The following is a 13,730-nucleotide window of genomic DNA, read 5'->3' on the forward strand; positions in this document are numbered from 1 at the left end:
TAATTGCCAAAGTAGCTCACCATTTTCCCCATGATTCCAGTTCCAACTGTTTCTGTAACAATATCACGGATATATCGACACTGATCTTTTCTAGCAAATATAAGAAGCATCATCCCCACAAGGCGGACCAGTTGAACCTATGAATTCCAGGGAGTTACAGACAGCAAATAAGAATATCATTCTCTGGTTTATAGCTAACTTCCTAGGATGACCAATCAAGTGATTATTAACATCCAGATCTAGATCTGCATCCTTTAAGCTCCTATTGGGCCCCATAAATTGGAAACCAGGATTCTCTGCAGAAGCTTTAATCTGGCTTTGACTACTAAGAGTCAAAAACCTTGAGGGACAGTATATAATCAATCTCTCTCTCTCTCTCTCTCTCTCTCTCTCTCTCTCTCTCTCTCTCTCTCTCCCTCCCTCCCTCCCTCCCTTCCCCCCTCTCCCTCCCTTTCTGTCTCTTTCTCTGACTCTGTCTCTCTTTCTCCCCCCTTCTCGTGTGTGTGTGTGTGTGTGTGTGTGTGTGTGTGTGTGTGTGTGTGTTTCTCTGTCTCTCTGTGTGTATGTCTATGTCTCTCCTTCTATTTATCAGTTGAGCTGAGGCTCAAATACAGGGCCCTGAGCACACTATGCAGGTACTCTACCACTGTACCACATCCCCAGTTTCAGGTCTTTGATTACATCACTTTGTGGCTTACTGAGAGTAAATGGAAAGTTCAAATAGTAAAGAATAGCCCTTAGCTTAGCTTGTTCCTCTTGCTTCTCATTCCTAGACTCTGATCCCAACTGGTCCAGCATTTCAGACTGTCCCTCACACCCTCATTGTCTAAGATATTTAAACCTATAAACAGTGATCCTTTTAATTTTGATTTTTTAACCTAAACTTGAGCTAGAGAGCTGTAACAGCTTAGAGACTTATGCTATTTACATAAATTGTTCAAAAGCATAGAAGAACATTAGAATGCTCTGTCTGAGCTTAGGGTAGTACTCTTAAGGTGAACATAACTCTCCTAAATGCCTCTAGCAGATATCTTCCTCCTCCTCCTCTTCTTCCTCCTCGGTTTTTTGAGACAGGGTCTCTCTGTGTAGCCTTGGCTGTCCTGGACTCACTCTGTAGGCCAGGGCAGCCTCGAACTCACAGAGATCCACCTGCCTCTGCCTCCCAAGTGCTAGGATTAAAGGTGTATGCCACCACCGCCAGCTAGCAGATATCTTCTAAAGACCCACAGATTGGACCACCTTGTTAAAATCAACTTTATTCTTGACTTACAGAGAAGTGTAGAATTTGCTTAAATTCCCCAACACTGCTATTCCTGTTCTGAATCTAAAGCATACCATATACACCCTATACACTTCATACTGCTTTCCTTGTAGGCATTTCATATTGTTATGCTAATATATATATAGTTTTCTTCTAAAAGCTATTTCAGCAATGATAATTTTTGATCAGAAAGCTTATGGTTTTTCCCTCAGAGTAGTCTCACATAGGACAGTGTTTCATATGGACAAGAAGGTAATTATTTAAAAACCCTTGGAAGAAGTTCAGATAATGGAAAAATTCCCAGTGTGTTAAACTTAATTCTATACTGAAAAAGAGAATCCAGGGCAGCTTACTTTTTTATACTTGGCCTTAGAAGGCAGACCCCTTTCCACGGCCAGGGACCATTCTTGCTCTTTCACTGACTCAAAGTAGAAAAAGGCTTCTGTGCTCAAGTCCAGCTCTTGGAATCTGAGGGGAAAAATGGATGCAGGCACTATACACAGCCACAATTTTCTTTGGCTACCTCCTTTCCCATTTGCTAAGACATTAGAGTAAAGAATAAAGAGTGAGAGATACATTTATAAAAGACATGTGGTTTTCTAAAAAATTCTCACCAGTATATTCATAGATTATGCAAAAACTGAAAAATAACAAAATTCTCATAAGGACAGGAGTGAAATTTTTCTTTTACAACCTTGAATAAGCCCTTAAGAATGATCTCATGTTTCTATGATGAACAGTGTCCTATGGGTTTCATTCATGCTTTCTTTTGTCCTACAAATTAACCCTCACATACAGTCCAGAGCAAGTTTTTGCCAAACAAGTTTTAGAAAAAAATAGGAAGATGAAGAACGCAGGGGAAATGTGTCAGTCAGTAAAGTGCTTGTTGTACAAGTGTGAGGACCTGAGTTCAGTCCTCAGCACCCACATAAAAAAGCTGGGTGTGTAGGCATGTGTCTGTAATCCTAGCACTGGGGAGGAAGAGACAGGAGGATCTCTAGGTAAAGTCCTGGTTCAGTGAGAGACCCCATCTAAAAGATCAGGTAGAGAAGGCTTTTACCATAGAAGTGGGTGGCAGCTAACAGAGGGACTCATAGCTGTTCAAAGTGTGAGAATTAGTGATGGTGGAGTGCTCTGCCACTATGGGACAGCACATTACACATTCTGAGGCTCAAGGAATATGTGAAAGAGGGTGTGAAAGAGCCAGAAGATGGGGACATGTACAACAAAAGGACATCTTCTGGATGACATAGCCACTGTTCTCCTGAAGTCACTATAGCTGTGGTTGTCTGCAGGAGACCTGCACAAGATTGGGCCCATCAACATTTCATCATGCAGAGGGGAGGGGCACATGAGGCCCTATCCCTCCCTGGGGGACAATAGGCAGTTGATGGTTGCTGGAGGAAGGGGTGATATAGTTACTAATAAGTTGCTCTGGTAAATAACATTCCACCCGTGCCCACACAAGAAGAAATTCCAACTAAACTTAGGGGATCACACATATAAGGAAGACATGAATGTAGGAAGGGGATTTGTTGGGAAGAAGGGTTGCAGCAGCAGGAGAGAGAGAGAGACAGACAGACAGACAGAGAGAGACAGAGACAGAGAGAGAGACAGAGACAGACAGACAGACAGAGAGACAGAGAGAGACAGAGAGAGACAGAAAAATAGGGAGCACACACACTTAAAATTCATTATATACATGAATGAAATGGTTAAGGAATATAAAAAATGCAAAGAAAAAAAGATGGAGTGACCAAGGAAGACACCTGATAACCTTTGGGGCTCACAGGCATATATCAACATGTTTACACACACACACAAAAACACATAAACAAAGATAAGGAGGAGGCCAAAGTCATGCTACACTAACAGCAGGTACAGGAAAAGGAAGGCCTAGAAGTGGTCTTTACCCAATGCAGTAAACATCAGGAGGATTTGGATCACAGTTCAGCCAAGGTTCTAGGCTGCTATCTGGAGACTGGCCATTCACATTCCAAGTTCCGACAAAAAATCTAAAACATTACAGAAAAAAATAATTTGAAAACAAAGATCAAATATGAACAAACATAATGCTGCTTTTACCACTTCTATTAAAGGGTATTTTGATTAACAGAATTCTTCAAAGTGTTTTGCCACATACATAAGAACTTTTGCATGTAGAATATAAAGGCATGGGTTTATTTTCTCTATACTTTATATCAAGTGAATTGACAAAAAGGAACTAGGTCTGTGTTTTATACAAACAACTGTTTTGCCAAATTTCTATTCAGCTAAACCCAGTTCATTAAGGGAGAGCTTTAGGTTAGGACGGGAAAGAGGTTTCTCGGTGCTGGACACAGTCTAATATGGATAAGTCTTCTGTAAGGAACTAGAGGTAAACCGAAAGACCCCTCACTTCTTGGGGATCATGATGACAACTGTGGGAAATGTTGATGAGGCAGATAACATATTAAGTGGGAAAGCAGAAGGGGTGACTCATATGACTGTCTTAGCTGTTCTTATATTAGCACTGTGTAGAATATGAGGAAGTGCACTTGTGATTGAATTCGAGGAAATAATGCATGTTACGATAGCAGATGGGACTGGAGTCTTGGATTAGAAAGGCATATTCTGTTCAAGAATAACACACTGGGGATGCATGTCCCCACCTCACCATCTCCTCTTTAAACTACATAGATCAGGGTCCAGAAAAGGGGATATTAATAAGCAAAGGTGAAATGAAAACTAACAGAGGAGAATTCAAGACAGATTGCCCAATCAAGAGGATTGGGCAAAACTTGAGTTGATTTATCAAAGCAGCAAATTACTATATGGTAGTAATGGTAGACTTTAAGTTTTCAATACTGGCTGGTCAAAGATTCAGCAGGCCAGATGACACACATACTTGCTTACTGAAGGTGTTATAGGACAATTTTCTATTATATGTGAGTTGGATTTGGTCCTCTAAGCCTGGATAGAAATATTAGTAGACATGATATCGTTAACAGTTAGGAAATTGAACGGAAACTATGGCTTATGCATGATTTTACATATGTACATTTTTGGTCAGCAGAGATAGGAGCCTGAGCCAGATGATCATGTCCTCAAAAGACTGTTAAATCTAAGTGCTTAGACTCAGCGAGTAGAAAACAGACAAACCTGAAAGACTGGATATTGACATATTCCTTCTCTCGTTTTGCAAGGATATGTTTGATGAGACCCTCTCGCTGCCCAGATTGAGTATTTGGTACAAATAGCTTCCTCATGGTGTTGGTCACTTTGGGCGGTTCTTTGTTTGAAGCTTCCTTTTCCCGTGGAAGCCTAGCAAAGAAACCATGGAGTCAGAAGTAAAACTGTCTGAAATGGAAGCCTCTTATAGGGGGAAGAATATTGCAACATAGGACTTACATTCTATTCACTGAAGGAGGTGGAGGGGGCGGTTCCCGATGAACCCCTGTGGGGTGATTTTGCACATTCATTTTCTTATCTAAATTCATAGATGAAAAGTTATCCTCAAATCCAAGCAGCCCTGAAGGATACAAGACCAACAGTCAAAGTGAAGCTAAAGAGAGCCTCCAACATAGCCAGGCCAGGCAAGGCTTTTATTTGCTTATGTCTTGATCAAGGGACCACAGGGGTAATAATCACTTATATTATGGTAAGACTCACATTCATCCCAGAAGCACCAACTGTAATGAAAGAAATTTATACCAATTTGGAACCTGAATAATACAAGCCAATGTTGCAGAGGGGACTCTCTAGATATCACTTGCCTTCCGTATTCCACAATAACGTCATAAAGGAGGTACCATTAAAAAGCTTCCCACATGGTAGAGAGGGAAACAGAAGCTGAGAGTTAAATCACTCAAATGAGATGATACAATTAGTAAGTTTCAGACTTGACATTCCAACTTAAGCTGTCTGGCTGTGTGAAGTTTGTACTTCCTAAACTTTTTTTCTTTTCTTTTTTTTTTTTTTGTGCCAAGTTGGCTCAGAAAGAGCTATTATACCATAGACATAACCAGGAGTGAAGCATTAGTTCATGGCCATGGATTTTAAAAAAAAAGCCCACTCCACACAACCAATTCATCTGAGCTAATACAATCTGCTGACTCTAAAATGATCATAGCAACCGGAAATAAAAAGAGTCTTTCCAATACCTGAAAAAGCAGGTTTGTCCTTAGTGTCTAATTTCTGGTACCAGCTAGATGAGTCTTTTTGTTCTGGAACAAGAAGCTGTAACTGAGCTAGAAAGAAAAGATTTAGGTCAGAACCTGGGAAGACCATCACTAGCCTACAGCCCAAAGCTATTCATTTATTCAAAGGCCTTGAATACACACAGTCAGCACAATTCTGAAAAGGACAAGAAGAGACTAAGGAAATCCTGACAGCTCTGAGTCATCTGGGGGCAGAAGGAAGGGGATTACAGGCCCCAGTAAACTGCATGCCACTGACTTTCTAAAGCTGGATAGACTCACTCCGTAATCTATCCCTGCATTCCTTCCTGAAGGAAAAACAATGAGCTAGCAGGGGGGCAAGGGGCAGAGGGTTTGCTAGTGGTACCTACCTCTGAATCATCATGCTAGTATTTCTCTCCCATTGAAATAGTGGAAAGAAAATTGCTGAGTCTTGAGTTACCTTCCTGAGCTGCAAGGACCTCTGAGAGGAACTTCAAACAGTGTTCTTCATCAGGAATCTCAAAGTGGCGCTCTCTAGTCCAGTCTCCCTGTATCCGAATTTTGCAGCCACCTTTAAAAAGAATTAAATCCACAGATACCTCGCTATGGGATACAATGTTTTTTTAATGCACGATTGGGATAATATTCTAAAATTGTCTGGTCAGTAGGAGATCCAGAGTACAAATATTCCAGACCCTTAAGAAGGAGCACATGGCCAAGAGCAACGGCACCAGGATGGCAGTGATAAAGTAGATGGGGCAGAGAGGGAAGCCTAAGGGAAGACAGTATTCAAAGCGCCGATGAACTATGTCAAAGAGCAGACTGATAGCATTGGGCACACCAAATCATAGCTTCCTATGTCCCGATCTCTCAGATGTCAACGCAGGGATTTCTAAGTTCTAGCAAAAGATAAATGCATCAATCACCCTCTTCCTAATATCCCCACACCTGAAATCCCTACTCATTAAGTCCAGATTGTATAGTGTTCTAAAGCATGGAGGTAATCTAGGAAGTAACACGGTCAGGTTCAGAGTAAATTAACTTTAAGTTAACTAAAAAATCGTGGGGCTGCCTTGAAGTGTTCTGAAAGGACACACCTATACTTCATTAACGCAGGTGAAAAATATGAGTGAAAATGAGGATCTTGAATAATCTTGCAAATGCAACACAATCATCTATTCCAAGAGTGAATTGGGTCAAGAATAGTCAATTGGGAAAGAATAGAATTAGAAGCAAATTTACTGGGGCTGGAGAGATGACTCAGCATGATTCGCAACACCCACGTGTTAAATAACAACTGTCTGTAACTCCAGTTCTAGGGGAACCAATGCATTCTCTGGTGTCTACAGGCAACAAGCATGCACGTGGTGCACACACATACATGCATTAAAAATAGTAATAGTTTTTTTTAAAGGAAAGCAAATTTACCAAGGGTTTAGATTTCTTTAATTACTAAAAAACCAGTGTTTTAATTTTATATGTATGAGTATTTTTGCCTGCACGTATGTCTGTGCACCACATGTGTACCTGGTGCCCTTGGAGGCCAGAAGAGGCATTGGATCCTTCTAGAACTGGAGCTACAGACAGTTGTGAGCTACTCTGAGGGGTCTCAGAATTGAACCCAGGTCCTCTGAAGAGTAGCTGAGCCGTCTCTCTAGCCCCAGGCTTAGATTCTTTTTAAAGGACACAACAATCTCTCCTGTTTTCTGATGCCCTAAAATTGTCATCTGACTCAACTATTCAGATTGTATGAGCCAGTAAGCCCATGTATTTGTTTATAGTCTTGTTTTAATTGGTTGATTATGTACATTGCTTTCCTGTGTTTCTAAAGCTATAAGCTCCTTAGTCAAGGGGCAAGACACATATACACATTACCAACGATCTCCATAGGCTAAAGTAAGCAATAGTGTCAGAATTGTCTGAGGCTGAAGGCCTTCACATGTTGGATTCAAAATTTTTCGTATTAGGATGGACAAAGTCCCAGGCTAGCTGGCCACTCTCCTGGTGACAATGATGGCCAACTTCAGAGTAGACAGCATTTCATAAATGGCTGAGGAACAGGACTTTTTTACACTTACAAATAATTAAGAAAGGGGAAAATGGAATTAAAACTCTAGTTTATGTTGACAATCTAGTTGTTAACTTTGGTTATGTTTTTTGTCTTCTTTTAGCTCTTTTGTTTTTTCACTTTTTAATTTTTTGAGACAGGGTTTCTCTGGGTAACCTTGGCTGTCCTACACTTGCTTTGTAGACCAGGCTGGCCTCAAACACACAGAGATCCACCTGCTTCTGCCTCCTTGAGTGCTGGAATTACAGATGTGTGCCACCATGCTCTGCTCTTGTTTCCATCTTTATTAAACATGGTGTGTGTGTGTATGTGTGTGTGTGTGTGTGTGTGTGTGTGTGTGTGTGTGTGTGTGTAAATAAGATTACTGGTCAGAAGACTAAAAAGGATGAAAATGGGGAAAAAATGAAAGACAACCAAGAGGAACAGAGATAAGATACTTAATGGGGGATCTACTGTATAGAAGAGAACAAAGGCAGGTAGACGAGGGTCAACTAGGAGCAGCCTAAAGATACTGGGAAAGCTTCAGGACCCGGGTCCTTCCTTTCTCATGTCAGTTACAATCAGAGCAGGTAAAACAAAGCCATCTCCATTGATACAAATTCAGTACCAGGTCCCTTTCTCTTTTTTCTACAATTCTTCAAAGACAGATTTTTAGTAAATATAAAATAGATCTAGTTAATTGCCAGAAGATTCCAGAAATTGTTTGCAATTTATCACTGGGTGTGCTCTTAATATATTGCTTAGAAAATACAACAAATTATTCCATGACCCAATCTTCCCTTCCCCTTTTTTTCCACCCTGGCCCAACTCTTAGCTCTCTGTGGGTAGCAAACATTGCTACATCTTTCACTTCATCTGAACATTCTTTTAATCTCTTGGTAGTTCTTAAGTATGGCTTCACTGCAGTTCCAGAGGGTTATTTATGTGTGTGCCTGTTTAGATGGCTGGAAAGCAGAGGTCAAGCCCTGCTGTTGGGCCTCAGAAGCCATCCACTTACTTTCCTTCTTTTTTTTTCTCCCGAGAAAGGATTTCTCTGTGTGGCCTTGGCTGTCCTGGACTCGCTTTGTAGACCAGGCTGGCCTCGAACTCACAGCGATCCCCCTGCTCTGTCTCCCAAGTGCTGGGATTAAAGGCGTGCACCACTACTGCCCGGCTTCCATCCACTTTCTTTTATTGAAGAATACATAGGGTCTCTCATTGCCCTGGAACTATAGGGTAGTTAAGTGTACTTGACCCAGGGATCTACCTGTTTCTGCCTCCACAGTGAGAGATTATACATATGTTTGCCACCACACCTGCTTTTTATTTTTTTTGTTTTGTATTTTTTTTTTTGAGACAGGATTTCTCTGTGTAGCCTTGGCTGTCCTGGACTCACTTTGTAGACCAGGCTGGCCTTGAACTCACAGCGATCCACCTACCTCTGCCTCCCGAGTGCTGGCATTAAAGGCGTGTGCCACTGTGCCCAGCCTGCTTTTTTTTTTTTTTAACATAGTTCTGGGTATCAAACTCATCTTCATACTTGCACAGAAACCAGTTTATCAAGTGAACCATCTCTCAAGCCCTAGAGGTGAGTTTAGAGCATACTGATATGTAGACCTTACCTCAGGAAAATAAAAGCAGACTATCTGGGAAGGAAGCCTAGCAATGTCTTACTATGCAGCCCCGGCTAGTTTCCAAGCTTCGACCCTGCCTCAGGCTCCCAAGTGCTGGAATTACAGGCACCTGCCCCTATACCTGGCTCCACTGGTAATTTTAAGCAAAACGCTTGCTAGTAAACTACAATTACATTAAAAATCAGAGGCAAATGCAAACTGACTGGTTTCCAAGCAGGTTGCTTCCTCCACAGACTGGCTTTGAATTCTTGGTCTGAAGTGACCGTCCCACCTCAGTTTCTCATGTATCTGAGGCTACAGACAAGTCCTACCATGCCTGGCTTAGATGTGGTTCAGTTAAATGCCTCTTCTAGACTCCTCCCTCTTTGTCTTGGTCGGGAAATTGCCTTCTCCTGAGGCTCCACTCAGTGGGCTGTATCACCTTCTCTTTCTCCTCTAGGAGAACCCGCTCTCTACAAACTTCAGATACGTGAGACTTTACTTCCACTCAAGCCCTTGGTTGTCATTCAGTCTTGCTTAACAATTGGTTTAGAAACCCAGGCCACACCTTCACCTTCTTCCCCCAGTGACCTTCCATTCCACCTCAGCCACCACTGCCTCACTCCCTACAGTGACCTCCTTCAATAATATCCTAGATTTTTCATCATAGAAATACCATCACCTGACACACATCAAATCAAACCTCTCACCGTGCCCTATTATCCCTCCCAATTTACTTGCTCATTATCTTTACTGTAATTGTTTTTGACCTCACAGGAACCTCGGCCGCACTAATCCCTTCATTTTCTAATGCGCGGAACTCTTACTTTCACTTCCCCCTTTCTAAAACAGATGTCATCATCATATCTGTTGCAAAAATCCACAACTGCCTTACCTCTGGTTTCCCACAGCACCTATTTGGCTAAACTCCAACCCACAAAAGTCCAACTAATTGCTTTCTCTGTATGCCCACCAGAGCAACCAGAGGAAACAAGCACACAAATATACATGTATATTGTGCTGGCTTTATGATATGAGATTTGTATCGACACAACACACCTATAGTCATCTGAGAAGAGGAAACCTCGATTGAGAAAATGCCTCCAGAAGGCTGGGCTGCAGGCAAATGTGTAGAGCATTATTTTAATTAGTGACTGATGGAGGAGGGCTCCACCCATTGTAGGCGGTGCTGCCTTAGGCTGGTGGTCCTGGGTTCTATAAAACAAGCAGCTGAGCAAGCCAAGAAGCAGCACTCTTCCATGACCTCTGTATCAGCTCCTACCTCCAGCTTCCTGCTCTGTTCCTGTCCGACTTCCTTCAGTGATAGACTACGATGCGGAAGTGTAAGCCAAATAAACTCTTTCCTCTCTAACTCGCTCTTTGGCTATGGTGCTTACTGTGGCAACAGAAACCCTAAGATGAGTTGGTACCAGCATAGTGGGGTGTTACTGTGACAGAGCTGACGATGTTTGGAGAGGGCTTTGGGAACTTTGAGCTAGGGAAGCAATTGAGTGTTGAGAGCTCAGTCGGGTGTTCTGTAGGAGCTTGGAAGATGAGAGAGCAGTGCAGAAGACAGAGGCCTGGGTTGTGAGGTTTCAGAGGGAAATTTCAAGACCCTGGGAGCCATTTGTTATTTTGAATTACATTTCTGTGGTCCTCATTAGCTGAGGCCAAAGAATCAGCTTTGATGGACAAGATAACCAAAACTACTAAAGTGAAACCTTTGCTTTTGCTGGCATATTCGATGCTGGTCAGCTGGAGCTGAGAAGTTAGTGGTGATTAAGAAGACATTATTGAGACATAATAAGACAAGCATCATTGAGGTGAAGTCTTCTGGGAAGTGTTTTCTCAGAGTCAGCACACAGAAGCTATGCTCCAGAGGCAGCCAAGGTTGTACCTCATGCTGGCAGCTGAGCTTGGTAGTGTAAGAGTCACCCAGGTGGCATTAGTTTTGAAGCTATGAAGGGGTCATGGAGAGTAGCTGAGGCTTGGCACTGTGAGAGGCCATTGGTGAAGTAGCTCCCTCAGTAGCAGTGAAGGCCCAGGATTGAAGGGTCATGCAGAGAAGTGAGGCTTGGCACCATGAAGAAAGCCCAGGAGAAGCTATTGGTGAAGAGCAGCCTAGCTGCAGCAGAAGAACCCCAGAATTTTGGAGATGCTAGTGCCATAAAATGATCACCAAGAACAGCAGTAATGGTGGAGTGGAGCTGGCCTGAGCACAGAAGACAATCTGTGTGGGCTGCTGAGGGTGGAACTCGAGAAAAGTGGCCCAAGCCCTCTGGAGGAGCCCAGAAGATGGTGAGTGGATCCTAGCCATTGGCCATTCTGTTATTCACACTGTTGGAATTTGGTTTTACTTCCTTCAGATTGTGACTGTGCCCTGGTTCTTCCCACTTGAAATAAGAAAGCATTTAATTTATTTTTGATTTTACAGGAGCCCACCATTGAGAGACTTTGAACTTAAAAAAAAAAAACAAAGAGAGAGATTTTGGGGTTTTACAGAAAGTTTGGATTTTAAAAGAGACCGGATATTTTTAAAGAGATAACTTTAAAAATTTTTTAATTTACATTTAAAAAAGTCATTCATTTTACATCCCAATTGTAGCTCCCTTCTCCCTATGGATGGGGGAAGGTAGAAGAGATACCTTTCAAAGTGTTTGAATTTGTAAGGCTGTGGGACTTTTTAAGTTTGTAGAATGTTTAATATTGTGATGTCTTTATTAATGTGTGATCTTGGGGATGAACAAGAAGGGAAAGGTTGTGGCCTAATGGAGATGTGTTTGTATGTTGAACTGACAAAAGATCAGGTGTACTGGCTAGATTTACGCCAACTTGACTCAAACTATATTCATCTTAAAGGAGGAAACCTTGATTTAGAAAATGCCTCAAGATTGGGCTGTGGGCCAGCCTGTGGAACATTTTCTTAACTAGTGATCAATGGGGGAGGGCCCAGGCTGTTGTGGGTGGAGCCATCCTAGGCTGGTGGTCCTGGGCTCTGTAAGAAAGCAGGCTGAAGAAGCTATGGGGAGCAGACCAATAAGCAGCACCCCTCCATGACCTCTGCATCAGCTCCTGACTCCAGGTTTCTGCCCTGTTTGAGTTCCTGTCCTGACTTCCTTTGGTGATGTACAGTGATGTGAAAGTGTAAGCTAAATAAACCCCTTTTCTCCCCCAACATGCTTTTTGGTCATGGTATTCATTGCAGCAATAGAAACCCTAACTAAGACACATACACATACAGATTTGCTATCAGAATAAAGTCTTGACCATCAACCTCAAATGGACCATCTAGCCTAGAAAGTAATTGGTTTTCATAGTCAACTAGTTTCCTAATATTATCTTGAACAATTATTTCACATCTTCTCATGCATTCTCAGACTGTGGACTAACTCCTTCTCATGTCCTCCCACTTCAGGATGCTTAACCTAGACTTCAAGGAATGGAAACCTGTTTATATTGATCTCCTATCCAATTCAGAGAAGATCCTTCTATTAAGATCCCCATTGCTCCTCACACATCCTCCAGTCCTCTTAGGAACCTTACACTTACTACTAATCTTTAAGTAGCACCACCACCATCCCAAATCGACTCATCCAGTTTGTATACTATGGACATTGGTTATGGACATTAGTTTTTACTACTCTTTTTTGAGACCGGGTTTCTCTGTGTAGTTCTGGCTGCCCTAGACCAGGATGGCCTTGAACTCAGAGATTCACTTACCTCTCTGCCTTCCAAGTGCTGTGATTAAAGGCGTGTGCCATCACACCTAGGTTTTAATACTGTCTAAGTGGCTCCTCAAACTTTAAATGTAACTTCAAAAAACAAGGATTCTTTGAATTATCCCAAATTAGCTCCTCATTCTATATATTACTGCCCCACATTTTACATGGCTTGCATGCTTTATAGCTGGGCTGTCCAGTATGGGTGCATCTGGCTAATGATCTCTTGAAAAGTGACTAACAAAATGGAACCACTGAATTGTGAATTTCACTTCTAGTTCACGTAAGCAGGTATATTCATTGACAGCACTGGGAACCAGCAGATCTCTACACCACGCCATCTCTCATGCTTTGTATATCATTCACAGGCTAGTGGTTTAGACTTTGAGTGGCATCTACCTATTTGGCTGCCAATTTTTCATCCACACATAAGTTTCTCAAAGAAATATCCATTACCAAAACTGCATTGCATTCACTGGTACTGTAAGTCCAGCCACAAACCAATCATTTGGGCCATTCAAGAGTGCTGGGGATAAGCCTACTACTACTACTATACTAAATGACCACAGTATCAACCAGCCCTCAAAGCTCTCAGCCTTATCCAGAAAGACTGTGCAGTGCACTGACGCTGGTTAAGAAAGAAGCTCACAACTGGTCAAAATGCAAAGAGAAAGTGTCAGCGGCATGCTTGGCCACAAATGGGACTTCTATATCACTCCTTTCCCAAGGCTCAGGGACATTCTAAAAGAGGGGGTGGGAGGACAGTAGGAGCCAGAGGCTGGGGGACAGGGTACTGAAACAAAACTGTCTTCTTGACAAGACAGGACCACACTGCTGTTGAGCTCACAGCAGCTGTGGCTGTGTGCACAGGACCTGTAAAAATCAGCAAGTCAACATTCTAGCATCAAGTGTAAAGGGATTCATGAGCTC

General features: G+C 42.3%; 1 protein-coding gene across 2 annotated transcripts in view; it reads right to left on the reverse strand.

Moving 5' to 3' along the window:
* The window catches only part of OCRL (OCRL inositol polyphosphate-5-phosphatase), a 59,555-nt gene that overhangs the window by 33,176 nt on the left and 12,649 nt on the right, over nucleotides 1-13,730 (reverse strand). For both annotated transcript variants that reach the window (XM_084789939.1, XM_084789938.1), the window contains exons 5-11: nucleotides 5,882-5,992; nucleotides 5,404-5,490; nucleotides 4,652-4,772; nucleotides 4,403-4,564; nucleotides 3,175-3,276; nucleotides 1,615-1,729; nucleotides 21-137 (exon numbers count right to left, since the gene is read on the reverse strand). In XM_084789939.1, the coding sequence (XP_084646065.1) occupies nucleotides 21-137; nucleotides 1,615-1,729; nucleotides 3,175-3,276; nucleotides 4,403-4,564; nucleotides 4,652-4,772; nucleotides 5,404-5,490; nucleotides 5,882-5,992 (815 nt within the window). The remainder of the gene's footprint in view (nucleotides 1-20; nucleotides 138-1,614; nucleotides 1,730-3,174; nucleotides 3,277-4,402; nucleotides 4,565-4,651; nucleotides 4,773-5,403; nucleotides 5,491-5,881; nucleotides 5,993-13,730) is intronic.

The sequence above is a fragment of the Acomys minous genome, assembly GCF_964271855.1.
Source record: "Acomys minous genome assembly, chromosome: 7".
In the NCBI taxonomy this organism is placed as follows: domain Eukaryota; kingdom Metazoa; phylum Chordata; class Mammalia; order Rodentia; family Muridae; genus Acomys; species Acomys minous.